The 14,618-nt window shown below is 48.7% G+C and overlaps 1 protein-coding gene across 1 annotated transcript; it reads left to right on the top strand.

The window, feature by feature from the left end:
• The first annotated feature begins 2,239 nt into the window (after window positions 1–2,239).
• Window positions 2,240–14,057, top strand: PIGS (phosphatidylinositol glycan anchor biosynthesis class S). Its single transcript, XM_019980372.2, has 12 exons — window positions 2,240–2,346; window positions 2,625–2,764; window positions 2,847–2,958; window positions 5,346–5,435; window positions 5,818–5,909; window positions 7,281–7,488; window positions 8,019–8,161; window positions 9,201–9,315; window positions 10,452–10,597; window positions 11,375–11,475; window positions 12,106–12,316; window positions 12,960–14,057. Exons 1-12 carry the CDS (start codon window positions 2,313–2,315, stop codon window positions 13,233–13,235), a joined length of 1,668 nt encoding a protein of 555 aa, XP_019835931.2. The 5' UTR covers window positions 2,240–2,312; the 3' UTR covers window positions 13,236–14,057.
• The last annotated feature ends 561 nt before the right edge of the window (window positions 14,058–14,618 follow it).

Below are 14,618 nucleotides of genomic sequence, written 5' to 3'. Positions count from 1 at the left end.
AGTGTCTCTGAGCCATCTTGGACTGTGGAGGTGGAAAGGGTGGATTTTGTTTTACTGGGCATTAAGTTTAGGGGGAGGGGCACATCCAGTCACCATTCTCAGCTCAGGCTCTTGTTGATGTCTGAGGCTGGAGCGAGGAGGTATGGAGCGCTGTGAGTCTATCAGGAACTGCCACTTCAGAGGCACTTGACTGCAGCTGCAGAAGGATGGAGTGAGGCTGTGCTGTGCTTAGTCACTCAGTCGTGTCCAACTCTTGGCAACCCCCATGGAATGTACCCTGCCAGGCTCCTCTGTTGTCCATGGGGATTCTCCAGGCAAGAATACTGAAGTAGGTTTGCCATGCCTCCTCCAGGGGATCTTCCTAATCCAGGGATCGAACCCAGGTCTCCCACACTGTGGGTGGATTCTTCACCATCTGAGCCGATAGGGAAGCCCAGAGTGAGGCTAGACCCAAGCAACTTCTGACGGCAGCTTTTGTGCATGGCCCCAAACTGGACAAAGAGGCAATGGGAGTTTCTCACCTCTCAGCTGTGTTGACACATTCCACCAGGGGGAGCCACAACAGGAGCAGCACCTGTGTTCTTGCCCAACAGGAAAATCCCCAACCTAAGCACTGCCAGACCCAGCACGGTTATCTAAGAGGTTGCCAAGGGCTGTTGCTCGTTCCTATCTGAGATAGATAGGGGCACAGAGGGAGCCAGTTTAAGGGTCTGGGCAAGAGTGACCTGGTGAGGTCTCATGCTGAACTTTGACCTCTTGGCCTGGGCGTTGGGAATAGGTTGAGACTCTGGGTCTATCTGAGCAGATGAAAAGACTAGAGAACCTGCTGGGTGTGTTCTGTGTAAACTGCGGAGGCCATGCTCTATGTAACGTGCACAGCCAATGCTTCTCCCAACTAATTATTGCAATATGGGAATGTAGGCTCAGTGTGGCCTGATCTTATATAAATAAAAAATAGCTAACACTTATATCCGGAGAAGGCAGTGGCACCCTACTCCAGTACTTTTGCCTAGAAAATCCCGTGAACGGAGGAGCCTGGTAGGCTGCAGTCCAAGGGGTCGCTAGAGTCAGACACGACTGAGCTACTTCACTTTCACTTTTCACTTTCATGCATCGGAGAAGGAAATGGCAACCCACTCCAGTGTTCTTGCCTAGAGAATCCCAGGGACTGGGGAGCCTGGTGGGCTGCCGTCTATGGGGTTGCACAGAGTCAGACACGAATGAAGCGACTTAGCAGCAGTAGCAGCAGCAGCAACACTTATATAGCAGTTTCCTGCCAGGCCTTTACAGTTATTAACTCACGTACTACAACAATTCTATATAAAGTAGATACTATTGCAATTCCTATTTATTTTAAAAAACAATTCTATTCCTTTTGGCTGAGCTACATGCATACAGGATCTTAGTTTCCTAACCAGGGATCAAATCCATGCCCCTGCAAAGTCTTAACCACTGGACCACCAGGGAATTCCCTGCTATCCCTATTTTAATATGAGGAAACAAGATCGCTTCTCAAGATCGCTCAGATGAAGTGGGGAAGCTGGGATTTGAACCGAATTTGAACAAGAAAGATCCAGAGTCTGTGCTCTTGAATTTGTAAGAATTTTAGTCAAGTATTCAGACTTTAACAAGTTAGGAACGAATCCAAATGAATAGTAAAAGTATTAAATGAGCTAAATATGCTAAAACAGGTACTACTAGCTTGTTCCTCAGGAAGAGGAGCTCTATAATAAGGATGATAAACAATGACTGTGATAGGTGACTTTCTGTCTGCTCTTTATGAATGACCTCATTTTAGTCAGTATCTCCATTTTTCAGATGAGAAAATTGAGACTTAGAGCTTCCCGTGGTCGCCCAGCTAGCATTTAACGACTGCAGTTTGCGCTCTTAATCCCTGGGGCTAGGAGTAGGTTCCACATGGAATCGGAGGGTGTCTTCCAGCAAAACTGAAACCCCCACCGTTTCTCAACCACCCGTTGACGCCGGGGCAGCCACCTTTCAAATTCCAGAAGAGGCTCTTTGCAGACCCCTCCTACCCCTCGCTGGAGAAGGAAATGGCAACCCACTCCAGTATTCTTGCCTGGAGAAGCCTATGGACAGAGAAGCCTGGCGGGCTACAGTCCATGGGGTCGCAAGAATCGGACACAACTGAATCTCATCACCACCTACCCCTCGCAGGCTTCCTCCCGCCGGAGTGCCGCTACCGATTGGTCGTGACCGCGGCGGTGGGCGCGCCCCCTCCGTGCGGGTTTCCGATTGGGGGAGGCCTGCGCGGCCCCGCCCCTCGGCGGCAGGAGCGACCGGACGCAAGCATGGCGGCCACCGGGGCTGCAGCTACGGACCTAGGTTCGGTGGGGTTCGGGTCGGGGCTGCGGCTCGCGGAGTGCGAGGGTGGAATGCAGGGGTGGGGACTGTGGTGTGCAAGAGGTCTCGCGGACTGGGGGTCGGGGTTCGTCTCAGACAGGATTCTTTCAGACTCGGGCCCCGGCCCTTAGCCCGGGAATCCCTCGGAAGGCGGGCCGGGAGGCTCTGAGGACCGGTTGCCGGGGCTCCTCCGCCTCCCGGGTGCGGCAGGCACCCGAGCCCACTGCTGGCGCCTCAGTGGATCCCTCCGTGCCCCGCAGAGGTGGTCCGAGGCAAGCGCGCCGCCCTCTTCTTCGCCACGGTGGTCATCGTGCTAGGGTTGCCGCTCTGGTGGAAGACCACGGAGACCTACCGGGCCCCGTTGCCTTACTCCCAGATCAGTGGGCTGAATTCCCTGAAGGTAAGACCTCAGGGGAGGAGGACCAGGGGACAGCCCGGGAAGATGGAGACTCAGCTGATGGCTCCGATGCTTCTTCCCGCAGCTGCGGCTAATGGTGCCAGTCACTGTAGTGTTTACCCAGGAGTCAGTGCCATTGGATGACCAGGAAAAGCTGCCTTTCACCGTTGTGCATGAGAGAGAGATCCCTCTGAAGTGTGAGTTCCTGGGGGATCAGGGCTGTCTTTCTGGTCTGAGCTCAGTCCACAGATAAGTTGGCTAGGAGGAGCATGTATGTGTGTCTGACCCTTTGCGACCCTATGGACTGAAGCCCGCCAAGCTCTTCTGTCTATGGGATTTCCCAGGCAAGAAGACTGGAGTGGGTTGCCATTTCCTCCTCCAGGGGATCTTCCCGACCCAGGGATTGAACCCGCGTCCCTTGCATCTTCTGCATTGGCAGGCAGATTCTTTACCACTGTGCCACCTGGGAAGCCCAGGAGGAGCATGGGTACCCTGAAAAAGTGGTTTAAAACTTATTTTAAAAGCCCTCTCTAAATGAACACTGTGTTTGCTGAGAAGAAAAAAAAAAAAAGCTTTAAATTCAGTATTCACCATTAACATGGCAGTTTTTTTCATAAAACAATTGTGCTACCTGATCAGCAGCAGGTGATGCTCAGGGGACAGAGGAGGATGTGGGATGTAGTGGAATGAGCACAGGATTTGGAATCAGTTTGAACTTGTATACAGGCCTTATTCATTTTAACATTAACACTTTACTGAGTGTGAGGGACTTTTCTTGTGTGCTTAGTCACTCAGTCGTGTCTGGGCTCTTTGCCACCCCATGGACTGTAGCCTGCCAGGCTCCCCTCTCCATGGGGATTCTCCAGGCAAGAATACTGGAGTGGATTGCCATGCCCTCCTCCAGGGAATCTTCCAACCAAGAGATCAAACCAAGGTCTCCCGCATTGCAGGCTAATTCTATACCGTCTGAACCACCAGGGGAGCACTTTCCCTAGGTATCAGGAATTTAGAGATGAATAAGAAATTGATAATGGTTTCAAGAAATCCATTGGTAGGGGAGAGAGACAGAGATAGAAATCAATGTAGAAGTATATAAGTATATAAGAAACAGGGACTGAACTTAAGAAAGAGACTATAATTGGGAGGAAAAAAAGGTAGGAAGGTTTTGAGGGCTGTAATTTTTTTTTTTTTAAGAGACAGCATTTATTGTTTTTTAAACAACCTCCGCATTATTTATTATTTTTGGCTGTGCTGGGTCTTCATTGCAGTGCGCAGGCTTCTCACTGAGGTGGTTTCTCTTGTTGCGGAGCACAGACTCATTAGTTGTGGCACACAGGCTCAGTTGTTCAGTGACATGTGGAATCTTCCTGGACCAGGGATCGAACCTGTGTCCCTTGCTTTGGCAGGTGGACTCTTATCCACTGCGTCACTAAGGAAGTCCCGAGCGTTGTAATTTTTAAGACAGATTTTTAAAGGAAGTATAGAAATTCAGGTTAAATGAGGAGGTGAGGAAGGGATAACACTAGCATAACTAATATTAGTTGTTCATTATGTGCCAGAAACTAGGTGAAACACTTTATTTACATGTGTTGCCTCATTTAATCCTAACATTATGACCTCCATTTTGTTAAGTTTCTCTTTTTTCTTTTATTATATATCAGCTCTTCCTACCCCATTCCAGTATATTTCTTTTCATTGATTTGTTGGAGAAACCAGGTCCTTTGTTTGTTAGGACATCTCACATTCTGGATTTGGCAGATTTTTTTTAACGTATTCATTATCGTTATTTCCTATAAACTGATAGATCTAGTGGTTTGTTTAAAATTAGGTTCAGGTTTTTTTTTTTTAACTCAAAATATTTTTTTCTTTTGGTTGCCCTGTGTGACTGACATGCAGGATCTTAGCTCCCTGACCAGGGATCAACCCAGGCCCCCTGTATTGGGAGTGTGGAATCTCAGCCACTGGACCACCAGGGAAGTCCTGACGTGTCCGTTCTCTATGTCTGACTCTCCATTCCAGCATCTTCTTTTTATCAAGAATGTGTACTGAGTTTAATTCTTTTGAGGCATTTATTGAAATAATCATATGGTTTTCCTCCTTATACCTTTTTATTGTAATGAATATTGTAGTAGATTTCCCTGTGGGGAGGATACTTCAGGTTGAAGGTTCACAGGGAGAGGCAAGAGCTGGCAGGTGGACGAGGTGGAGTGCCGTGTATTTATATCATCCGTGGTTTTTCAGGTGGCGCTAGTGGTAAAGAACCTGCCTGCCAGTGCAGGAAATGCAAGAGACGTGATTTTGATCCCTACATCAGGAAGATCCTCTGGAGGAGGGCATGGCAACCCACTCCAGTATTCTTGCCTAGAAAATCCCATGGACAGAGGGGCCTGGTGGGCTACAGTCCATGGGGTCAGAAAGAGTCAGACACCACCGAGCATGCACACACAGTCTGCATAAATCATTAGAAATGGCTGAAGCTTCTTGGTCTTTCTCTGCATATCATCATCTTGCTCTCCAGGATGCTGGACAGTGTTAGGGCTGGAAAGGTGGGCTCTTCTCGTTATGCCTCTTTGTTTTCTCTCAGATAAACTGAAAATCAAATGCCGTTTCCAGAAGGCCTATCGGAGGGCTTTGGATCATGAGGAGGCGGCCTTGTCACTGGGCAATATACAAGGTACTAGAAGGGGTGATCATTTTTAACAGGAAGCCCTCTTTTACCTTCTGATCTCTAAGTGTGTAGTTTCCATACTTTGTCTTTTTTTTTTGGCTGCATTATGCAGCTTGTGGCTATCTCACTTCCCTGACCAGGGATTGAACCCAGGCCATGGCAATGGGAAAGCCCAGAATCCTGACCACTAGGCCACCAGGGAACCTCTCTGGGAAAGCTGGGTGTGAGAGACCTTGTATCCTAGCGTGGGCCACTGAGGTCCAAACCTGGCCACGTGTCAGCTGGGTGTGAGTGGGAGGTGGAGTGATGGACTAGGCGTCCTGGGGGAGCCAGAGGGAGAGGGAATGGTGTTTTCTGCTCCTGGTAAACCCCCTGCTCTCGTCCCCAGAGGCAGAAGCCATGTTAGCTGAGCCATCGGAGCAAGCAGAGGGCTCCCTGACAGTGTATGTGATCTCTGAACGCTGCTCGCTCCTCCCTCAGGTAGGGTGAGCAGACAGGCTGCGGCCCGGCCGTCTCCCTACAGCTCGTCCTCACCTAAGTCTCCTGGTTGTGGGATTGCCCATTCCTTCCATTTGCTGCAGAAAAGTCCGCAAGTATTTTTTTAAAAATAGGGATTGTTTTTATTGACTCTGGGTCTTTCTAAATCCAAGGCTTGGAGATGGTTACAAGTTCCAATTTAAAGTGGGGGAAAAAAAGTCAGTAGGATTAAAGAAGCCACTTGGAATGGGCTATGATGGTAATATGAGCCACACATTGATCTTTTCACTTACTGAGCAAAAGGCTCAGTGGGAGCTGTACCAGGTACATTTTATTTAATGTATTTATTAAAATATTATGTATTTGACTGTGCCGGGTCTTAGTCGAGGCACGTGAGATCTTTGACCTTTGTGGTAGCATACGGGGTCTTTAGTTGTGTGTGGCATGTGAACTTAGTTGAGGCCTGTGGGATCTAGTCCCCTGACTAGGATCGAACCCAGGCCCTCTGCATTGGGAGCGTAGAGTTTTAGCCACTGGACCATCAGGGAAGTCCTTTATTTTTTAATTTATAATGAAATGTTAATTATTACAAAAAGATGAAAGAAAATTTTACTGAACATGCATTTCCCACCCCCAGTTTGCAAACTGCAGTACAGCCCTGTGTATCTCCATGGTTATACCCCCTTCCCTTTCAGCCCAAAGCGACCACAGTTAGTGTGTATCATTCTCTTACTTTTTTTCAAGTTTTACCACATGTTATATCTCTATAAGCACTATGTTTAATTTTACCTGTTTTTGAACTTTATGTAAATGGCATAATAGAGTGCATGTTCTTCTCCAGTTTTCACTTTGCTCGACCTTTATGTTTGAGTCCTTCATGATGTCTAGTTGAATCGAATGCGTTCATTTAAAATTCTGCCTTATGTTTCATTGTATAAACATATCACAGTTTATCCATTCTGTCGCTAACAGGCATTTGGATTGTCTCCAGTTTTATCCTATTACGAATAATGCTGCCATGAAAATTCTTGTACTTGCCTCTTTGCCATGTGCTGTCTGCTGGTATCAAACTTGCCAGTGGTTTGTTTCTTCTTGCTCAGTGTGCCATCTCTTAGTTTCTAGCCCACAGAGATAGAACTGTTGCCTGGACCTGTGTCGACTGGGAAGGAGAAGAGAACTGAAATGAATGAAAACACTCACATATCCCCATAGCTCAGAAATGCTGAGATAATTAGTTCACTGTGAATTCAGAGAGAGGTGCAGACCTGCTGGTCGGTGGCAAAAGACCAGATTCTCAAAGACAGGAGCCAGAGTGCTCCTCTGCTTTCTTCCCTGACCTGTGTGGGCCTCCTGTCCCTTGCTTGCCCCTCATAGGACATGATGAGCTACATTGGGCCCAAGCGGATGGCAGTTGTGCGGGGGATAACGCACCGGGAGGCCTTTAACATCATCGGCCGCCGCATCATCCAGGTAGTCCAGGCCATGTCTTTGACTGAGGATGTTCTTGCTGCAGCCCTGGCTGACCACCTTCCTGAGGACAAGTGGAGCTCTGATAAAAGGCGGCCTCTCAAGTCCAGCTTGGGTAGGATGACCTGGCTTTTGCCAGGGGAAGGAAGAAGGAAATGAATTATGCAGAGATACTGGAGTGGGAGGGGAATCTACATGCAGATGCTTCACTCCTTCTCTGATTTCATAAAAGTATTTATTTTTAATTGAAAGATAATTGATTTACAATATTGTGTTGGTTTCTGTCATACATCAACATGAATCAACCATAGGTTTTAGTTTCATTTTTCTTTAAAAATTTTTTTTGTTTATTTATTTGGCTGTGCGAAATCTTAGTTGCAGCTTGGGGGATCTAGTTCCTTGACCAAGGATTGAACCCAGGCCCCCTGCATTGGGAGCACAGAGTCTTAGCCACTGGACCACCAGAGAAGTCTCTCATCTTTTTCTTAAAGTACTCAGTGTTCCTCACCCCAGTTTTATCCTCCCTTTGGTTTCATGATGGCAATCAGGCCCCTTCCAGAGAGAAACAAGTGCAGCTTCGCCAGGGATACAGGCTTGCCTTTGATCCATAGGAAGCCCTGGCTTCCCTGACTCCTGTTTCTATAGGCTATGAAATCACCTTCAGTTTACTCAACCCTGACCCCAAGTCCCATGACGTCCACTGGGACATCGAGGGGGCTGTCCGGCGCTATGTGCAGCCCTTCCTGAGTGCCCTCAGTGCAGCAGGCAACTTCTCTGTGGACTCGCAGGTGAGACTAGGAACAAGCTGAAGAGCCCTTTTCCTGGGTACACCACCCTTTGCCATCCTGCACCATCCTTTCCTACCATAGATATGTAGCCTTTACAAGTGTAGTCTGTTCTTCCGGCTCTTTGAGCTTGCTGGTTGGTTAGGAAATTCCTGTGTATGTATATGGTTCTGGGGTCTGCTTTCCCTCCTTGGTGTCCAGCTTGGGGAATTTTGTCAGTGCTTGTTAAAAAACTAACTTCCTTAATGGCTCCTTCTGGACTGTATTCAACAGTTTTACTATCCTACAAATTTATTTAAAAACACACAGCCAGTTTGGGATTGACGTGTACACACGGCTGTTTTTAAAATGGATAACCCAACAGGGACCTAGTGTATAGCACACTCTGCTCAGTGTTATGTGGCAGCCTAGATGGGAGGGGAGTTTGGGAGAGGATGGATACATGTATATGTATGGCTGAGTCCCTTTGCTTGCTGTCCACGTGAAACTATCTCAACATTGTTAATTGACTATACTTCAGTATAAAACAGTTCAAAAAAAAACTTCCTGAAAGACGTTAACATAGTAACAATAAAGACGTGAAAAATGTAGTTTTCTGAATCACACAGTGTCCTTTTTAGGGAAAACGTGGGAGACACTTTTATCGGGTCTTGGTAGTGGGAGTAATTACTTCTGAATAGCTGACTTGATTTGATCTGTGGACACTGAATTATGCTCTTTTTTTGTTTAGGCTTTTGGAGAGCCTGGTAAAATATTGTGTTCAAAGCATGGATTTAGTGTGTTAACTTTATCCTTAGCTTTGTTATTTTTTTTCCCTAGTCCTGTTTTCTCTCAGCCTTAATTTTTTTTTTTAAATTGAAGGACAATTGGTTTACAGAATTGTGTTGGTTTCTGCCAAACAGCAACATGAATCAAACATAGGTATACATAAGCCTTGATTTTTGTCTCTCATATTTTCCCTGCCTAATTGTTATCTTTTTGAGGACACACTGGACTAGCGATCAACAGACAAAGTAACATGCTTTTCCTCTTTGTTCTGCAGATTCTTTACTATGCAGTGTTGGGGGTAAACCCCCGCTTTGACTCAGCTTCCTCCAGCTACTACTTGGCCGCCCACAGCCTCCCCCATGTCATCAACCCTGTGGAGTCCCGGCTGGGTGAGCTCCTGAGGTTGAGGGTCTCTCTGGCAGGCCAGGGAAGGACCTGGTAGGCTCAGCCTGGGGTGGGAAGTGGGTTGTGTATAGTGACGGTTCCCAGTTTGGGTTGGTCCGAGAGTGTTGAGGAGGTGCTGGGCTTTTAGGCTCCTTTCCCATGATAGTCTCCACTTCCACACGGTCATAGCCAAAAGCACTTATTAAGCATTCCCAGCACTTTTTATAAACACATGGATCGGAAGATACAGCCACACTTTCTTGTAAGAAAAGACAATAGTAGCAGTACATGAAGGCGGAATTTGAGTCAATAGTTCTGCTGATTGAGGAACGTTGAAGCTGGGATTCCAGTTTTTCATTTTGGGGCTGGATCCTAGGAAGAGGAGGTTTGACCGAGAACTGTAATAGAGGCAAACCAAGGGGAGTAAATCACTAGCTGTGGAATTTCAGGGTTAGGCCAGCATGTTTCAAGGGCTGTGGGAGGGGCAACACGAGAGGCCTTGGTGAATCCTTCCTCCCTTCCTCCTTCCCTTCAAAGTCTGAGGGACTGCTTAACGGCATGACTGTCTACAGAGAGAGAGATTTTAGGCTAGGCCACTATGAGCTTAGAGGCAAAAGAGTTAAGAGTGCATAGACATTCTGGAAGCTCAGGAAAGTTTACTGTGGATGAATTTTGAGAGAGTGACCGAGTTGAGGCTGGCCAGGCAGGCAGGCAGGCACTAGATTAGCACTTTAAGATGTCTGAACTTTAACCTGGTAAGAGTGGCTGGCTGCAGAAGGATATGAAGCAGGGACTGACCTGAGGTCAGATTTATCCTTGTGCCTAAGAACAGGTTATAATAATATGGGTGCAATATGGTAGTGGGCCAGAAAGCTGTCTTAGACATTCGGCACTGGCAGGGTATGGTGTGGGGGTCTGTTGGAGGAGGGGCGATTCAGGGGCAGGAATGTACTTTCAGGGGAGTGGCACATGTTGGGAAAATGTTGAGGTTCTTTACCACAGACACCCAGGCCCGGAGGATATCTTAGTGTTTATCAGCTGGGGAAACTGAGGTACAGAGTGCTCAGCAGTCAGCGGCTGACCTAGAACTAAGATCTGGATGCAACCTGCTGTGCTGACTCCCCTTCTTCTTGTGCCCCAGGATCCAGCGCCGCCTCCCTTTACCCCGTGCTCAACTTTCTCCTCTACGTTCCGGAGCTCGCCCACTCCCCCCTGTACATTCAGGACAAGGACGGGGCTCCAGTGGCCACCAACGCCTTCCACAGTCCCCGCTGGGGTGGCATTATGGTAAATGGTCACACCGTGCAGAGCCCAGAGCCCAAGGTTCAGGGACAGACTGATGTTCCCTGAGACTGTTTCATCTGCTGTTCCTCCGTGGCCCGGCCTGAGTGGGTCGGGGAGGTGAGGCACCTCCTCGGCCGGTCCCACTGCTTCTTGTTTCCGTCACTGTTGCTATAATCAGCCCCTTTTGCACTTGGCAGTTTGCACTGACTTAGGACTATTCTGTGTGTAACTGAGATCTAGGCCCTATCTGTGGGAGTCTTACAAGATTGGGAACTCTGTCTCCTCTGTAAGATTGGGAGTTTCTCATGGGTAGGAACTCTAAAATGGAATACAAATATTTCATTTTCTTTTTTTAACAAATGTTTCTTTAATAAGATTTGTGAGGGGGTAATGGAGATATAGGGCTTCCCAGGTGGTGCTAGTGGTAAAGAAGCCGCCTGCCAGTGCAGGAGATATGAGAGACGTGGGTTTGATCCCTGGGTCGGGAAGATCCTCTGGAGAAGGAAATGGCAGCTCACTCCAGTATTCCTGCCTGGAAAATCCCATGGACAGAGGAGCCTGGCTGTAGTCCATAGGGTTGCACAGAGTCAGAAACGACTGATAATAGTAGAGATCGTGTATATAAAACTCGTAGTAGCAGGTATCCCAGACATATTTGGTTTGTCACTTTTAAAGAGCACAGAGTATGTCTTCCTTTTCTCTCATGGCCCCCAGAGGGTCTGGGGCAGAGCTGTGCACGGTCCTGGCGTGATGTTGAGGCCACCTCGTTGCCCCCTGCAGGTATACAACGTGGACCCGAAAGCCTACAACGGCTCGCAGCTGCCGGTGAGAGTCGAGGTGGACATGATGCGGGTTATGGAGGTGTTCCTGGCTCAGTTGCGGTGAGGCCCTGGGGATCCGCTTGGGGGCGTGGCTGCTGAGTCTGACTCTTGCCTCTTGGGCTGCCTGGAGTGAACTCTTATCTGGCAGGGATACCTTGGCTGTACCTGGAGCCCCAAGGAAACCAAGAAAGGTTTCCAAGAATCCCTTCATCCTTCTCCTAAGAAAGACTAGTTGCTGACAAAAACTGTTTTAGGAAAAATAGCCTTATGAATCCGTGGTGGCTCAGTGGTAAAGAATCCGCCTGCCAATACAGGAGACGTGAGTTCAATCCCTGGATCGGGAAGATCCCCTAGAGGAGGAAATGGCAACCCACTCCAGTATTCTTGCTTGGGAAATCCCATGGACAGAGGAGCCTGACGGGCTACAGTCCATGGGGTCACAAGAGTCGGACACGACTTAGCAACTAAACTTCAACAACAAGAACAAAAAGTGAAATCATTGGTTAAAGCGGAGCTTGGGGCTCGGAACTGCTTAGGGTTGCGTCTCACCCCCTAAGACCCTGAGGTGCTTCCTACAACCCCTGTGGTTCTGGGTGAGATGGAAAATCTTGATAGTTACTCTAGGAATCTCGACCATCTTCTCCCACCTTGTGGTCTCTGCTCCTTTGATCTTCTGCGCTGTTCCTACAGGCTGCTCTTTGGGATTGCTCAGCCCCAGCTGCCTCCAAAATGTCTGTTTTTTGGGCCTAAGAGTGAAGGGATAATGACCTGGGAGTTAGACCGTTTGCTCTGGGCCCGGTCCGTGGAGAACCTGGCCACAGCCACCACCACTCTCACCTCCCTGGCCCAGCTTCTGGGCAAGATCAGCAATATTGTCATCAAGGACGATGTGGCATCTGAGGTAAGCAGGCAGGGGATGCATTCTGTGGCTTAGGACTGGAGTGGCCAGCAACAGCCAGGGAGTGGGGAAGGCAGAGAGCCATTTGAGATTCAGAGAGTGTGTGGGCATGCCATCCTCAGTGCCCAGGCTTCCTCTAGAGGGCAGTGCCAGCTCCCCAGGAGGAGTGCAGTGTGGGTGTGAAGTGTTAAATGGGCACTAAGAAGATAACCCCTGGCCCTTTTATGCTATACTATGCTATGCTAAGTCACTTCAGTCGTGTCTGACTCTGGGTAACCCCATAGACAGCAGCCACCAGGCTCCCCTGTCCCTGGGATTCTCCAGGCAAGAACACTGGAGTGGGTTGCCATTTCCTTCTCCAATGCATGAAAGTGAAAAGTGAAAGTGAAGTCGCTCAGTCGTGTCTGACTCTTAGCGACCCCATGGACTGCAGCCTACCAGGCTCCTCCATCTATGGGATTTTCCAGGCAAGAGTACTGGAGTGGGGTGCCATTGCCTTCTCCGGCCCTTTTATACTGGCTGCCATATATCCTGGGTGAACTTCAAGCAACCTGCCTGGTAGATAGACGACACAGTGGGGCCCTCTCCCATCCCTCCCTACCAACTGATGCCTCGGACTTTTCCGTAACGCCCTGCCCATTCCTAGGTGTACAGGGCTGTAGCTGCAGTCCAGAAGGCGGCGGAGGAGTTGTCCTCTGGGCACCTGGCCTCTGCCTTCGCTGCCAGCCAGGAAGCTGTGACATCCTCGGAGCGTGCCTTTTTTGATCCCTCACTCCTCCACCTCCTCTATTTCCCTGATGACCAGAAGTTTGCCATCTACATCCCGCTCTTCCTGCCCATGGCTGTGCCCATCCTCTTGTCCCTGTTCAAAATCTTCCTGGAGACTCGCAAGTCCTGGAAAAAGCCTGAGAAGACAGACTGAGTGGGGTGGCATCACAGTAGAAAGCCTTTCTTTCCAGCCAGGAGGGGAGGTGTTAGATTGAGAGGCACATAACGGGGCCTGCCACAAATGATTTGTCTCCAGTCTGCTCTGTTGCCACTCCAGCAGTCAAAGTATAACACTCCAAGAGGGTTTCCTCTTTCCTGTCCTGCCTGTTCTTGTGGCTCAGGTCCCTCCCACTCTTCATCTCCTCCCCCCACTCCAACCCCCAAACCTCAAAAGACCCAATCTGGGTCTCCTTACCTGGCTTGAACTTGAAGGCCCTTTACTATCTCCTGCTGCAGCAGGGGCAGCTTGTCTTTCTGCCCTGTTCCTCACAGTCCTCTTGCGCTGAGGGGGAGCACTAGGGAAAAGCCCTGGACTGGGTTCTAGGGCCCCCCTCCTGCTTCTCTTTGATCCCTCAGAGAGAGCCCTAGCACTGCTCTTCTAGAAGGGGCCAGGCCCCTGTCATCTCTGGGGCCTTCTCCCTTCCTCCTGGGTGGCTACACTTGGTGGGTGCAGCCTGATGCTATGTGTGGCAGAGGTTCCCTTCCTCATCCCTTTATAGAGGCAGTGTGGTACAGTGGGGAGAGTTCTGGACTTGGGATCCAACATGTCTGAATTCAACCCTTGCTTCTGGACTTAATATCAGGGGAGCTTTGAATAAGCTACTTAATCCTCTCTGAGCTTCAGTTTTTCTTTTGTTAAAATAGCACTAATGACACCTCCCTTACAGGGTGGTTGTGAGGATTAAATGTGATGAGCTTTGAAAGTGTCTGGCATATTCTAGGCTCTCAATAAACACTGGTTGAATATGAACTGGAATGATACGAAGTGTGATCATACCTTTCATTCTTCATTCGTGTGTAAGTCATGGTTTCCTCCTGTCTGTCTTCCTGGGCTCACTGGTCCATTTTACTTCCACCTGGCCAGGTGCCCTTCCCGCCTTCCTGTCCTGGAGGGCCCTGTGGTGGCTAGACATTGTAGGCTATTGTCCCTCCTAATTTCCTGGGTTGTCTAGCAGGGGGTCTGGGAGAGAAGTAGCAGTGTAAGCTCTCAGATACTAACTGATTCATAAATTCTAAAGAAGAATATATAGTTGGCCCTTGAACAACGTAGTGGGTGAGATGCCTACCCTCTGTGCATTCAAAAATCAGACGATAATTTATATTTGGCCCTGTTTATCTGCAGTTCCATACCCACGTGTTCAGCCAACCTCCCATTGTGTAGTATTGTAGTATTTTCTATTGAAAAAAATCCAGATAGGTGGACCCACTCACTTCAAACCCATGTTGTTCAAGGGTCAACTGTGTTGAGTACAAGCTGCAGTGGGCACTGTACTAAGTGTTAGGTATTATAGAGAACAAAGACAAGATCTCCAGTTTC

Source organism: Bos indicus, chromosome 19 (genome assembly GCF_029378745.1).
Source record: "Bos indicus isolate NIAB-ARS_2022 breed Sahiwal x Tharparkar chromosome 19, NIAB-ARS_B.indTharparkar_mat_pri_1.0, whole genome shotgun sequence".
Taxonomy (NCBI): domain Eukaryota; kingdom Metazoa; phylum Chordata; class Mammalia; order Artiodactyla; family Bovidae; genus Bos; species Bos indicus.
This window is presented reverse-complemented; position numbering and strand designations above follow the sequence as displayed.